The following is a 13,529-nucleotide window of genomic DNA, read 5'->3' on the forward strand; positions in this document are numbered from 1 at the left end:
CATGTTAGGTTTCCAATCAGTAACCCATGAATTTTTAACTTTAAAAAAAGTAAAATTTATACTATCAAACTCTTTACTATAACAATCTCAATTATTTATAAAAAATTTTGATGTGATTTATATCATATTTTCTTTTCTTTTCTAGTTGAAAGTTATAATATATTAATAATATTAATTAATGGGATTTAGATCATATCTTTAACCAAGTTTGCAAATGTAATTTCATTTATAATAAAATATTTTCATTTAATAAAATACGATTAACATTTTATTTTAATAATATTTGAAATTAAAATTTAGGGTAAATTATTAAAATAGTTATTTTTTTATCTTAAGTTATATTTTAGTTATTTATGTTTGAAATGTTACGTTTTAGTTACTCACGTTAATGTGTTGTAACATTTTAATCATTGAGTTATAAATTGTCGTTAACAGTGTAATGATAAGCTAACGTGGTACGATAAATAATTATTTTAAACAAAAAATTTAGGCTAAATAATACAATTAGTTTTCATATTTTTTCGTTTTGAGCAATGTAATTTTTTTTTATGTTATTTTAATTTTTCTTTCTTTTTTCTTTATTTTCTATTAGGTTTTGTTTCTCCATCTGTTTTCTTCCCTTCTCATCTCTTTTAATGTATTTTTTTTATTTTATGAAAAAGAAAAAGACAGAAAGTTGAAACAAAAACAAAATTTGCTTTGCATATTCTCACTTTGCGATTACAAACTCTCATTGTCCATCATTGTTTTAACAAACCAATTGAGATACCTCAACGACTTAGTTCACAAAATTTGCCTCATTCGAAGACTTCATCAGTCGTGATTTATGGTAGTCCACTCTCAATAAAGTTTTTCGAGCTCGTTCCCTTAATCTCATAATTAACCTCTACAACCACCTTATCTATCTTACCTACAACATTCTTGCCCTCTTGAAACTACGTCGTTTCACGTATTCTTCAGATGAGTTCTACATTTTTAATAACTAAAATGACTACCATATAAAACTTATCTTCGACTTTACCTAAACTAGTTTGGTTTCATGTTTCTTTTTCTTTTTTGTTCATCTATATTCGGCTTCTAATCAAGCTTACTTGAGAATATTTAAGAAGGTTTAGATTAATTTTATCGTTTGTTTAATTTTTTCATTGAGAAATAAAAGAAAAAGAAAGAAATAATTTACATGATTTTGTAAAAGTTTGGAAATGGAAAAAAAATTGTTTCGAATATAAAAAATTCAATTTATAGTTAGACTTGATTAAGGATATGGTTTTTATATTGATTTGTTAGATCTAATTTTAGTTTCAAAATTAGGTTATATTTAAATCGATATTTGATTAAGAATAATTGATATTTGGTTTTGAGTAAAATTTAATTTAGGAATCATGTGAAAGAAATAATGACTTGGTATATTTGGTAGGCAAATATTATGTTTCTACAATGAATAATATGAGAAGAGAAAAATAAAAGGGAAGAGGAAAAGAAAAATAAAGAAAATAAAAAGAAAATTTTAAATTGTTAAAAAAAATAAAAGTATAGGGACTAGCTTTAACAAATGAAAAATATAGAAAAATTACGTTAAAGGAAATTGAGAAGAGAAGAAAACTGAGGGAGAAGGAGAAGAGAATGAAAAATAAAGAAAAAAAGAAAAAGAAAGTTCAAAGAATATAAAAAGAAAAAAACTTAAATCACTCAAGGAAAAAAATATAGAGACTATTTGTATAATTTAACTTAAATTTTTTGTTTGAAATAATTATTTAATGTTTCACGTTAGCTTGCTGTTATACAGTTGACGACAATTAACGGCCAGTAATTAAAATGTTATAAGATGATAACGTAAGTGATTAAAACGTAACATTTCAAACATAAGTGACTAAAATGTAACATGAGATAAATAAAAGTGACTATTTTGATAGTTTAATTTAAAATTTATTATTTTTATTTTACTTGAGAATAAAACTAATTTTGATAAAATTTGATATAAAACACTTTATGAATGACTAATTTAGTAAAGAGTACAATACATAGTTTAAGAGTAAGACTGTTCTTATAAATTGAAATATTGGGCTGTTCTTATAGATTGAATGTTATGGTGGATGAAAATAAAATATAAAAAATTTATGTTTTGTTTGCTTAGAAAACATTTAAGAAAATGTGTTTGTTGAAAATTTTAAAAAAGATTTTTTAGAAAATGGAATTAAAAATAGATTTAATGATAAATTTGGTCACGTTTGCATGTTTTATTAATATAGTTTTAATAGTATTTTTGAGCCTTTTTTGTTATCAATTTTTTTTTCAAATTGGTTTTCCAATAGATTCAATGAAATTCCCATTAAAAAATTAACGAGGGTAATGTGAAATTTCATATGTACAATATTTTTAATGAGATATAATTATTTACTTAAATAAAATCAAAAGTTGATGGCCAAAAAAAGTTCAAAAATAGAATTAGGATTATTTTGACAAAATATGCAAACATTAGTGACTAAATTCATCATTAAGCCATAAAAATAAGCAAATATTAAAAAAATAGAGTTATTTTATTGTTTTCATTAAAAATGACAGAAGAATTTTTAACTTTAAACTCATAAATGTAAAAATATTTTTTTAAATCATTTTTCAAATATTAAATCTAATACTTTAATATAAATTCATATTTTTATTTTAGATATTATATTTATTTTATAAAAAAATAACACGTTTTACTTGATGAATATAAGTTTTTAATTTTATTTATCAAACATATTAGGTGACATTTTGTTGTTAGTCTTTATATTTTGTGAAATTTGTGGATTTAATTTTTATATTTTAATTTAGTTGTTTTTAGTGTTTGTACTTCTCAAATTTTAAAATTTTAGTTCTTACCAAACAATAAAATTCTTTTTGAAACATAATTGTATTAAAAACCAAAGTAACAAAACAAGAGCAATAAAACAAGTCAACTGAAGCAAAGGCAAGAGCAAAACTAACCCAAGCACACAGACTTACCTTATACATCCCATCCTACACTTTACACTATTATTAGCCTCGGCATTCATAGCATCAAATGATAAAACAATAGAGAGACCATCAGACGGCTTACTCTATTCTGTGGTTCGTATACAATGAAACTACCCGAGCAAGCGAATGAGTAGCTTTATTAGCTTCTTCACGAGTCCAACAAAATGAAAAATGCTGAAAATAAGTAACATTTCGGCAGTTCTGAACCAACAAACCAAACTCAGAGACATCAATATCTTGAGCATGCAAAGAGTTCACTACTCGTAAACAATCTGTCTCAATGTGTTAAGGATATTAGTGTTAGCTTAGCTAAGTTGTTAGTCAAGCTGTTATGAGTAGCAATTCTGTTAGCAAGTTTGTTAGCTAAGCTTGTTAGCTAAGTCTGTTAACTAAGTCTATAAATACTATTTTCCAAATGTACAAAAACAAGTTTTGAAGTCTAAATACATTAATGGAATTTCTTCATTAGATTACCAATATTTCTTCATGGTATCAGTCGCTTGTTGATACTCGGGGATGGCTACTACTCACTCCGCTGACTCCGATTTCAATGAGCATCATGGTGCGGTCTTTCATGGTGATCATGTCATGACGTCGTTTCCTCGGCATGATGTGGTCAAACTTGACGAAGGCACTTTTCTTCAATGGCAGTAACAGATTCGACACATTGTTGCTGGATATGATTTGGTAGGCTTTTTGGATGGCTCTTTTACTGCTCCGCAGAGGTTTGACCAAGGACCAAACAGTGCTCTTCTTGCGAATTCGTCTGCCACGGTCTTCGATCAACAAGATTAGCTTCTTACCTCGTGGCTTCTTTCCACGATCAGCTCTTCATTTTTGTCCTTCTTCACGAATGTACGATCGGTTTCTGACGTGTGGTTGACTACGACAAGTCTGTTTGCGGCCAACACAAGTGCTAAGCAATCTCGGATCCGTCATGAATTGCATTCTCTCAAGAAAGGGAGCCTCTCCATCAAGGGGTATGTTGCGAAAATCAAAGGTCTCTGTGCTCTCTTGGAAGCTTCTGGTTCTCACATCTCAGAGGCAGAGAAAATTGAAATCATGTTTGCAGGATTACCGGCCGAGTTTGATGTTGTTGTGTCCTCTGCGTCTCTCTCCTCCACTCCGTTTCCTTTTCAACGTGTAGTCGATGCCCTCCTCGAGTGTGAGTCTCGTCAGGCGCGAGAGGTCCAAGAGCTCTTATTTGTGACGAATATGGTGGAGAATGTTTCTTCGCAGCTAGTGAAGGGTGTCACTCGTGGTGGTCGACCTCCATCTCGTGGTAGTCGAGGAAGAAGTTTTCGGCCACGTCTACAGTGCTAAATTTGCTTGCGGTTTGGACATATCGCACGAAGGTGCTACAATAGGTACCATCGCGACGACTCTTTGCCGGCAATGGCTCCGGCGTCGCATCAAGTAACTTTAATGGTAGGCTTGTCTCCTGGTTTGCATGATGAGTTTGGAGATGAAGGCTGGTTCTCTCAAAAAAACCGTCGGCCTAGGTTTACACCTAATTCTGGTCAAAATTGTTTTGAATGTGGTCAACAGTACATCGTGGGTCAAAGAGATTTTTTCTCTCATGATGGCAATAGAGGTGTACATGGTGTTAATGAGCAGCCCAATTTGTCAGCACGTGGGCCAGCTATGGGTTATGCGCCTAGGCCTCATGTGCGTCGATCACATGCTTTTGGGCCTGTACATGGCGTTCCTAGGCCGACTACCCCATCCATTCCTATTGAGCCTATTTCTAATAATGTTCAATTTGATCCCTTTATTGGTGTAGGGCCGAATGATGGTCAGCCGAGTGGGATTGTGGTTCCTTGGCGCACCAAACCCTGTGCGCGTGTCTACTCTGGGTTTGATCCTTGCATTGGACTTCCTCGAGTCGGTGACATTCACGCATCTGATTATTTTGATTCCTCTAGGTCTTATGGAAATACTACACAAGTTGGCTCTAATGGTGATGGCACAGACTCGTATATTCTTATGCCAGTTGGCACCTCCTCGTGGTAACCTGACTCTGGTGCTAGTAATTATGTTTGTCGGGATCCTTCGGCTTTGCATGACACTTAACCCGTATTCAGGTACGTCTTCACTCTTAATAGCTGATGGAACGCCTGCTATAATCTCGTCTATTGGTCAGGGGGTATAATTTACGCAGTCTAAACTGCTTTGGTTATCTAATGTTTTGTGTGTTCCGGCAGTACAAAAAAAATTATTATTTGTATCTCAGTTTGCCACTGACAATGGTGTCTTTTTTGAATTCCATTCCACATATTGTGTTATTAAGGACAGCGTGACCCGGGAAGTTTTGCTGAAGGCCATCTTCCTGATGGATTGTACGTGTTTTCCTTACCGGGTACTTCTATTTCAAGCACTATAGCTCCTTCTATTGCTCACGTTGGACTTCAGCGTCGGCCCGATGACAGTGATGTTTTTTCATTGTGGCATAATCACCAGGGCCATCCGTTTACGTCTGTTGTTAAAACTGTTCTGGATAAGTGTAATCTTACATTAAATAATATGTTGCTTGATAGTGTTTGCATTGTTTGTAAAAAAGGCAAATTCCATAAATTGCCATTTTCTGATTCAACTATAGAATATATTGATCCCTTTGCATTAGATGTTTTTGATCTTTGGGGATTGCATCAGTTGCGTGTGATAATAACTGGTATTATGTGTCGTTTATTTATATGTGTACTCAGTTTTGTTGGATTTATTTGGCTCGTCAAAAATCTCAGGCCATAGAATATTTTATTCAATTTCAAAAATTGATCAAGACTCAGTTTGGCAAGACTATCAAACAGTTTCAGAGTGATTGGGGTTGTAAGTATCGAGCATTTACTTCTGTTCTAGCATCTCAAGGGATAGTTCATCGGCTGACTTGTCCATATACCTCGGAACAAAATGGAGTGGCTGAACGTAAACATCGGCACATTATAGATATGGGCCTTACCCTTTTGGCCCAAGAAGATCTCTCTATGGAGTTTTGGGCCTATGCGTTTTGTTGTGCGGTTTATCTCATTAGTCGTCTTCCTACTCTTGTTTTAAATGGACAAACTTCGTATGTCAGAAATGATCAAATTGCATGAAATGGATTATTTTATTATTTAAATTATAATATTGAGTGAAATTATTAATTTAGTTCAAGATTGGGGGAAAACATATTTTAAGGATTAAATTGAAAAGTGTTGAAATTATGGAAAATTTTGATATTTTATAGAGACTGTTATCAATATGTATGAGAATAATAGCTGGAAATAAGGATTAAATTGCAAGAATTTTATTTTCCTGACCCTAAGGATGAAATCTTCATTAATTAAAAGTTTAGGGGCAAAATGGTAATTTTTCCTAGAGCATTAATTAAATGCATTAGAATATGAAATGAATGAAAATGATGATCAAATTTATTTATAAAGATCCGGACGACTCAAATACGAGACTTGATCGTGGAAAAGAAAAGATATCGGATTAATGAAATTATAAACACAAACAAGCAATGAGGTAAGTTTGTGTAACTTGAATTGTATTTTTAAATACTTGAAATATGTGGCTATGTGATGAAAATATGATTTGAATGTTCAATTCATGATAATTGATGAAATATTGATAATACTCGATATAAATTGAAAATAAATCCCGGTTGAATGGAATGGAATTCGATGGATCATTGGAAAAGGAATTGACGATAAAAAGGATCTAGCCTGGATGGGTGATCCTATTCTGATATAGCAAAGCCCTTTATGGATGAGATCCATCATATGATCACTTACCGATTTTTGGGTGTTGCTGCTTTCTGTACTTGCGTCCATTTCAACGGCATAAGTTAGATTTTCAATCACAGTCTTGTATTTTTTAGGGATACGGCATGTGTTCAAATTGCGGATGTTCTTACCAAACCATTTTTGGTGCTGTTGTTTACTCGATTTCAAAAATTTATTCGGGTCTTACATCTGGAGAAGATGGATGAATGTTAAGGATATTAGTGTTAGCTTAGCTAAGTTGTTAGTCAAGTTGTTATGAGTAGCTAAGTCTGTTAGCAAGTTTGTTAGCTAAGTTTGTTAGCTAAGTCTGTTAACTAAGTCTATAAATACTATTTTTCAAATGTACAGAAACAAGTTTTGAAGTCTAAATATATGAATAGAATTTCTTCATTAGATTACCAATATTTCTTCAGGTTTAGAAGGTTGCGCCTCAATCTACGGGGTTGATGTCTGACAATGGCTACTTTTCTTTACCTTATGTCTCTACTGCTCCTTCGGTTGAGGTTCCGTTTGAACAGGCACCTCTGCTGTCTAGTCCAGTCTTTATTGGTGGTAGTGAGGTGATGGATCTTCGTTTACACCTACTATTGATGTTCATTCCATTCCTCTCGGCCCGGAACTCCCCTATGTGTCTGTTTCAAATGCTCATTCCATGATTACTCGGTCAAAGGCGGGTATTTTTAAACCGAAGGTTTTGAATATTGAAGCTATAAAGCCTTCTACGATTGAGGAAGCGTTCTCTACATCTGAGTGGCGTGTTGCGGCTTAAGCTGAATATAATGCCCTTATTCGCAACTCTACCTGGGAGCTTATTCCGCTAATGCCAAATCGCAATGTTATCGGATGTAAATGGCTTTTCAAGGTCAAGAAAAATCCTGATGGCACTATTGATCGACGTAAGGCTCAGTTAGTTGCCAAAGGTTGTTCTCAAGTTCCTGGGTGCAACTTCAAGGAAACATTCAGTCCGGTGGTGAAACCTACCACTATCCGGGTTATTTTGTCCATTACTGTCTCCAGAAGATGGCCTCTTCATTAGGTCGATGTCAATAATACTTTTTTAAATGGTGATCTAGATAATGAAGTGTTGATGCAGCAACCTCCAGGTTATGTTCAGTATAGTTCAGATGGACAACTTCTAGTGTGTTGTCTCAAGAAAGCGTTGTATGGTATTCGTCAGGCTCCTCGTGTCTAGTTTGAAAAGCTGAAGCAATTTCTTATCTCGGTTGGATTTGTTGGTTTGAAGTCTGATGCGTCTTTGTTTATTCGGGTACACTCTATGTGCTTGTGCACGTCAATGATATTATTATAACTGGGAGCATGTCTTCTTCTATTTTTTAAATAATGAATTCTCGCTTAAGGATATGGGTGATCTCCATTATTTCCTTGAGATTGAAGTTTCTCGCTCCTCCTCCGGATGTCTTCATCTGTGTCAAAAAAAATATATACGGGATCTTCTTGGCCGAACTTCGATGACCAATTGAGGTGTGTTCATACGCCAATAGTTGGCTCGACTATTATGTCCAAAGATGATAGCGATCCTCTAACGGATCCAATTGAGTATAGGAGTCTTGCTGGTGCATTATAATATGTTGTTCTTACTCGGCCCGACATTGCGGTGCGGTAAACAGGATCTGTCAGTTCATGCATAATCTTACAACTATTCGTATAATTGTTTTAAAGAGGATTTTACATTACTTATGCGGTACACTTGATTTTGGAATTATTTTTCGCCCATTTGATTGGTTATCTTTAGTTGGGTATGTTGATGCCAACTAGGGTTGGATTTTGATGATCGGTGCTCCACCTTCGGCTATTGCATCTTTCTTGGTCACACTCCCGTGTCTTGGTGTTCCAAGAAATAGCAGGTGGTTTCCCGGTCCACAGCTGAAGCTGAATATAGGAGTCTTGCTGCAGCCACTAGTGATGTTACTTGGTTACTGTCGTTACTTACAGAGTTCCAGGTTATGTTTGATGATACTCCTCATATTTGGTGTGATAGCTCCAGTGCAGTTATAGTTGCGGCCAATCTTGTGTTACATTCAAAATTCAAATACGTTGAGCTCGATCTATTTTTTGTTCGTGAAAAGGTTGCTGAGGGCTCCATTATGGTTGGTGAGGTATCTGCGTGTAATCAGATTGCGGATGTTCTTACCAAGCCACTTTCGGTGCTATTGTTTACTCGATTTTGAAAATTTCTTCGGGTCTTACCTCTGGAGAAGATGGATGAATGTTAAGGATATTAGTGTTAGCTTAGCTAAGTTGTTAGTCAAGCTGTTATGAGTAGTTAAGTTTGTTAGCAAGTTTGTTAGCTAAGTTTGTTAGCTAAGTCTGTTAACTAAGTCTATAAATACTATTTTCCAAATGTACAGAAACAAGTTTTGAAGTCTAACTACATGAATGGAATTTATTCATTAGATTACCAATATTTCTTCACAATGATAGTCTAATCAAGTCGTAAACCTTTGAGCCATGATAGAACCTTCTGAATGGCCAACGCTTCACCAAAATGGGGCTCCATAGTCGTGGTCACATAACTGGAATAGGCCATAACAAACTGACTAGTATCATTTCTAAGAACAGCAGCTAAAGACATCGAATCTGAATTTGAAAAAGTTGCAGCACCTACATTACACTTCAGTTAGCCTCACTGGGGTTTAGACCATCGAACAACCTCGAGAATGGTTAGATTTCTCGGTACTCAAGTATTACCAAAAATCTGACGAGTCTCATACCAATACTGTGAAAATGTTGCAGGCTTGCAGCTGAGTACACAATATGAGCAACTGAGACATCTTTCTGTCGCCACGTACAAAGGTTGCGACAGAACCAAATGAATCAGATTAGAGTAAGTGATCGATCCTTCCTCGCCTCGTCCTGTAAATTGACACAAGCCATGATAAAATCCCTACACAAAAAAGGAGCCTGTAGGCCAGCAAGCTGTCACACTTCTTAGGCTTTAGTACAATAAAAAGGAATGTGCTCCATATTTTCTAATGACCCACATCTATAATAGTTTGGGATAACATTTAAATCTTTAGCAGGAAGTCATTCCCTGTATGTAACAAACTGTCTCATGCATCGCCATGCAAACTCACGTACTTTCAAGGGTATGAAATTGTTCCAAATTTTCAAGCAAGACCCCTTAATCATATTAAGTTAAACATCAAAAACATCTTGAAGCGCAACTCTATAGCCAATCTTGATACTATACTTCCCATCGGTGTTGAAATGCCATACCATACAATTCGGCGACTTCACTAGGTTGACAGGAAACTTCATAATTCGAGCTGAATCAGGTGTAAGGATACCAATGATAAACTCCTCCTCCCAAGTCAGTCTACCACTATTAAATAGCTCCTTCACTTTCAAGTCCATGTCAGGTAGTGGCATCAATTGGACAAAAAAACCGCTATTCTCACATAGTCAATGATCATTAAAAACTTCAATAGTCACTCCGTCCCCACTCTCCATCGAGATCCCCTGTTAACAAGTCCCTTTTCTGCACAAATACTTCGCCAAACATATGATGGGTTTCTGCCCTCTGACGCTTCAATAAAAAAACAGTAAGGGAAATACTTAGCTTTGAAATAATGGCTTGACAAAGAATTCAGATTCGAAAGAAGGCACCACCACTCCTGCTTCCCAAGTAAAGCAAGATTAAAACAACGCAAATTATGAAAGCCCATACCACCACCCTTTTTTGGCACACATAACTTATCCCATGAAGCCCAATGAAGTTTCCTATTGTCTGACCCATCCGCTCTCCACCAAAAAGAATCATAATTCTTTGTGAAGTGTCACTCATGGTAACTGGTGTAAAAAAAAGCCCACACAAAACACCGGCCATGCTTGGGCCACATTCTTGATAACTACCTCCTTGCCTAGCTTAGACAGAAAACTGTTCTTACAGCTAAAAATACACTTACAAAGCTTCTCCTTAATAAACGTGAAAACTTGACTCGTATTTCTCCCCACAAAAGAAGGATGTCCAAGGTATCGTTCATGGTTCAAAGGCACCAAAACCCTCAAAATCGAACAAAGCAATGCCCAAACACTAGATACAACATTAGAGCTGAACATGATCATAGACTTATGAAAATTAACTGCTTACCCCGATGCTTCCTTGTACTAACAGAGAATATCCTTAATATTACAGGCCTCCCACTCTGTCGCCTGAAAAAAAATATCATCCGCGAGAAACATATGAGATATGCTCGGACCCTTTCGAAAAATAGAAACACCATGAATATCACCCCTCGCTTTGACCCTAGAAGAAGATAACTAAGACCCTCTGTACAAATAATACAAAAATAAGGGGAAAGAGGATCACCTTGTCCCGGTCCTCTATGCGGTAGAATTGGACCAACCTCGCTACCATTGAAAGAAATCGAGTATTGGACTGTTGTGACACAGAGCATAATCAATTTAACCCATTCCACACTGAAATCCAAATTAAGTAGAATATATTTTAGGAAGCCCCAATAGACCCTATCATGGGCCTTGCTAACATCGAGCTTAAGCGCAACCTCGCCTTTATTTCCTCTACTCTTGTTCCTCATATGATGGATCAACTCAAAAACCACCATGACATTGTCAGTGATTAAACGACCTGGAACAAAGTCGATTGCATCTTAGAGATGATTCTTGGTAGAATAACCTTCAATCTGTTTGCAAGGACCTTAGCAACTATCTTATACATTACACAGGGAAATTCGGCGTAAATCAATCATATAGGTCGGTTTGTCTTTCTTAGGAATCATCACCAAAATTATATTATTTAGAGAATTGAGAAACTCACAATTCTGAAGCCAAGAACAACATTAAGTGAAGATATCATCCCCAATAGTCTATCAACACTATTGAATAAAAGCCAGACTTATACCGTCAAAACCCGACGCCTTGTCCGAGTGCATACTAAACACAGTATCTCTAAGTTCATGAATGTTGAATGACGCCATAAGCTGAACATTATCCTCATTTGTCACACAAAGCTGCAAAGCATCAAACTTAGCAAAGCCAAAGCCGCTAGAAATAGAAAAAAGATTAACGAAGTAATGATGAACAATAGAGCATATCCCGTTATGATCAGTACATGGCCTCCCATCAGAATCTAACAACATTGGGATATAATTACCACATCTCCTCTTTGGAAGCCTGTGCATGGAAAATCTAGTATTTTCTTTCCCATGTTGCTTTCCCACGTCTCCTTAGACAGCCATGAATTCTCAAACCGAAACTTCGAAACCGCGACCATGAAAAGATACATCCACCACCAACTTAATTGGGGCTATGATCCGAATAAGACATGACAAGATTAAACAATGGGTGCCTAGGAAACAAATCAATCCAACCAGAATTCAAGAAAGCTCGGTCCAATCTCTCCATTACAAACAAGTTTCTGCTCCTCCCTCTCTTTCAAGAAAACCTAAATCCAGATAGAGGAACCTCACTAAGTTGACCATCCGAAATACACTAACGAAAACCATCTAACCACTGAGTTGGATAATCCGCTCCACCAAACTTATCATTGATTGACAATAGATTATTGAAATCCCCCATGCAAATTCACGGGTAATTAGACGCATTTGCTGAAGTTCTCAAAAGATTCCAACTTGCTAACTTGCGAGATGATTCCGAAAGGCCGTAAAATCCAGCAAAGCGCCATTTAGGATGATCAAGTTCTTCAATTAAAACATCAACATGATTGTTTGAGTAACCAATAATACGAGCATTATCAGAAGAGTGCCAAAGAAATGCCAAACCTCAAATACGACCAACCCTACCTACACAGAAACAATTACCAAAACGAAGATTAGCCTTTATTTCTTCCATTTTCGCTGAAGAAAACAAAGTTTCCATTAAAAACAAAAACCTAGACTTATTAGTAACTACAAGATGACAAAACTGTGCTTGGGATTGATTAAATTTACATTCACCAAGGTTAAATTCATTAAGTTTTGTTATTTTTTTAAAATATGATGCAATAATATAAAGTTAATATGGAATAATAATTTTTATTTGTGTCAAAACTAAAATTTTAAAATTCGAAAAATAAAAAAACTTAAAATGATTCAATTGAAGAATATTGATTAAATTTACAACTATAAATATAATACAATATTACTAATTTATTTCAACCAGCTTTTTAAGTTAAAATTTAAAGAAACATGTCAAATTAAAAAAATGAATTAAATCTATAATTTTTACAAATTACTGAACAAATATAAATACTTGAGTTTTTGACCTGGAAATTTATGAACATCTTTTTTTGATAAACTGTAACTTCTAACATTTTAGAAAAATCTGAAAAAGAATTTTTCGGTGAACAGGGGTAAGGTTTTAACAGCAACACGATTAACACAACTCGAATTTAGACCATACTTTGAGCGATAAATACCCTAACCAGCAGATTAACACAAAGGGTTTAAAAAAAACACTTTGAAATACTTACTACACCTATATTCAATAAATTTTGTTTAAATTTATAATAGTCATTAACGTAATTAAATTGTTATATTTTAGTCACTTTCCATTAAAGAGAAAGATGTTTCACATTAATTCAAAGGATTAATAATTAATTTGAATCTTGAAATATAGTTAAAATAATATTTTTAACATTTTTCCAATAATAACTCTAAAAAATAAAAAAAACTTAAAATATAATTAAATTATTTTTAGATATAAAGATAAATAAAATTTAATAAAAATTCTAAAAATTGTTAACAAAATATAAACAAATTTTCAAATAATAAATTATAAAATCATTAT

General features: G+C 34.4%; 1 protein-coding gene across 1 annotated transcript; it reads left to right on the plus strand.

Moving 5' to 3' along the window:
- The first annotated feature begins 4,284 nt into the window (after window positions 1–4,284).
- Window positions 4,285–5,785, plus strand: LOC121204710 (uncharacterized). Its single transcript, XM_041075095.1, has 3 exons — window positions 4,285–4,425; window positions 4,781–5,081; window positions 5,288–5,785. Exons 1-3 carry the CDS (start codon window positions 4,393–4,395, stop codon window positions 5,743–5,745), a joined length of 792 nt encoding a protein of 263 aa, XP_040931029.1. The 5' UTR covers window positions 4,285–4,392; the 3' UTR covers window positions 5,746–5,785.
- Window positions 5,786–13,529: the final 7,744 nt, after the last annotated feature.

Source organism: Gossypium hirsutum, chromosome A01, assembly GCF_007990345.1.
Source record: "Gossypium hirsutum isolate 1008001.06 chromosome A01, Gossypium_hirsutum_v2.1, whole genome shotgun sequence".
NCBI lineage: Eukaryota > Viridiplantae > Streptophyta > Magnoliopsida > Malvales > Malvaceae > Gossypium > Gossypium hirsutum.

Bases quoted from the DNA above. Each gene is read 5' to 3' on its own strand.
- LOC121204710 (XM_041075095.1), top strand. From the start codon at position 4,393: ATGGCTCCGGCGTCGCATCAAGTAACTTTAATG. The intron at 4,426-4,780 runs GTAGGCTTGTCT...TTATTGGTGTAG, and splicing joins CGCATCAAGTAACTTTAATG to GGCCGAATGATGGTCAGCCG. The intron at 5,082-5,287 runs GTACGTCTTCAC...TGTGTTATTAAG, and splicing joins GACACTTAACCCGTATTCAG to GACAGCGTGACCCGGGAAGT.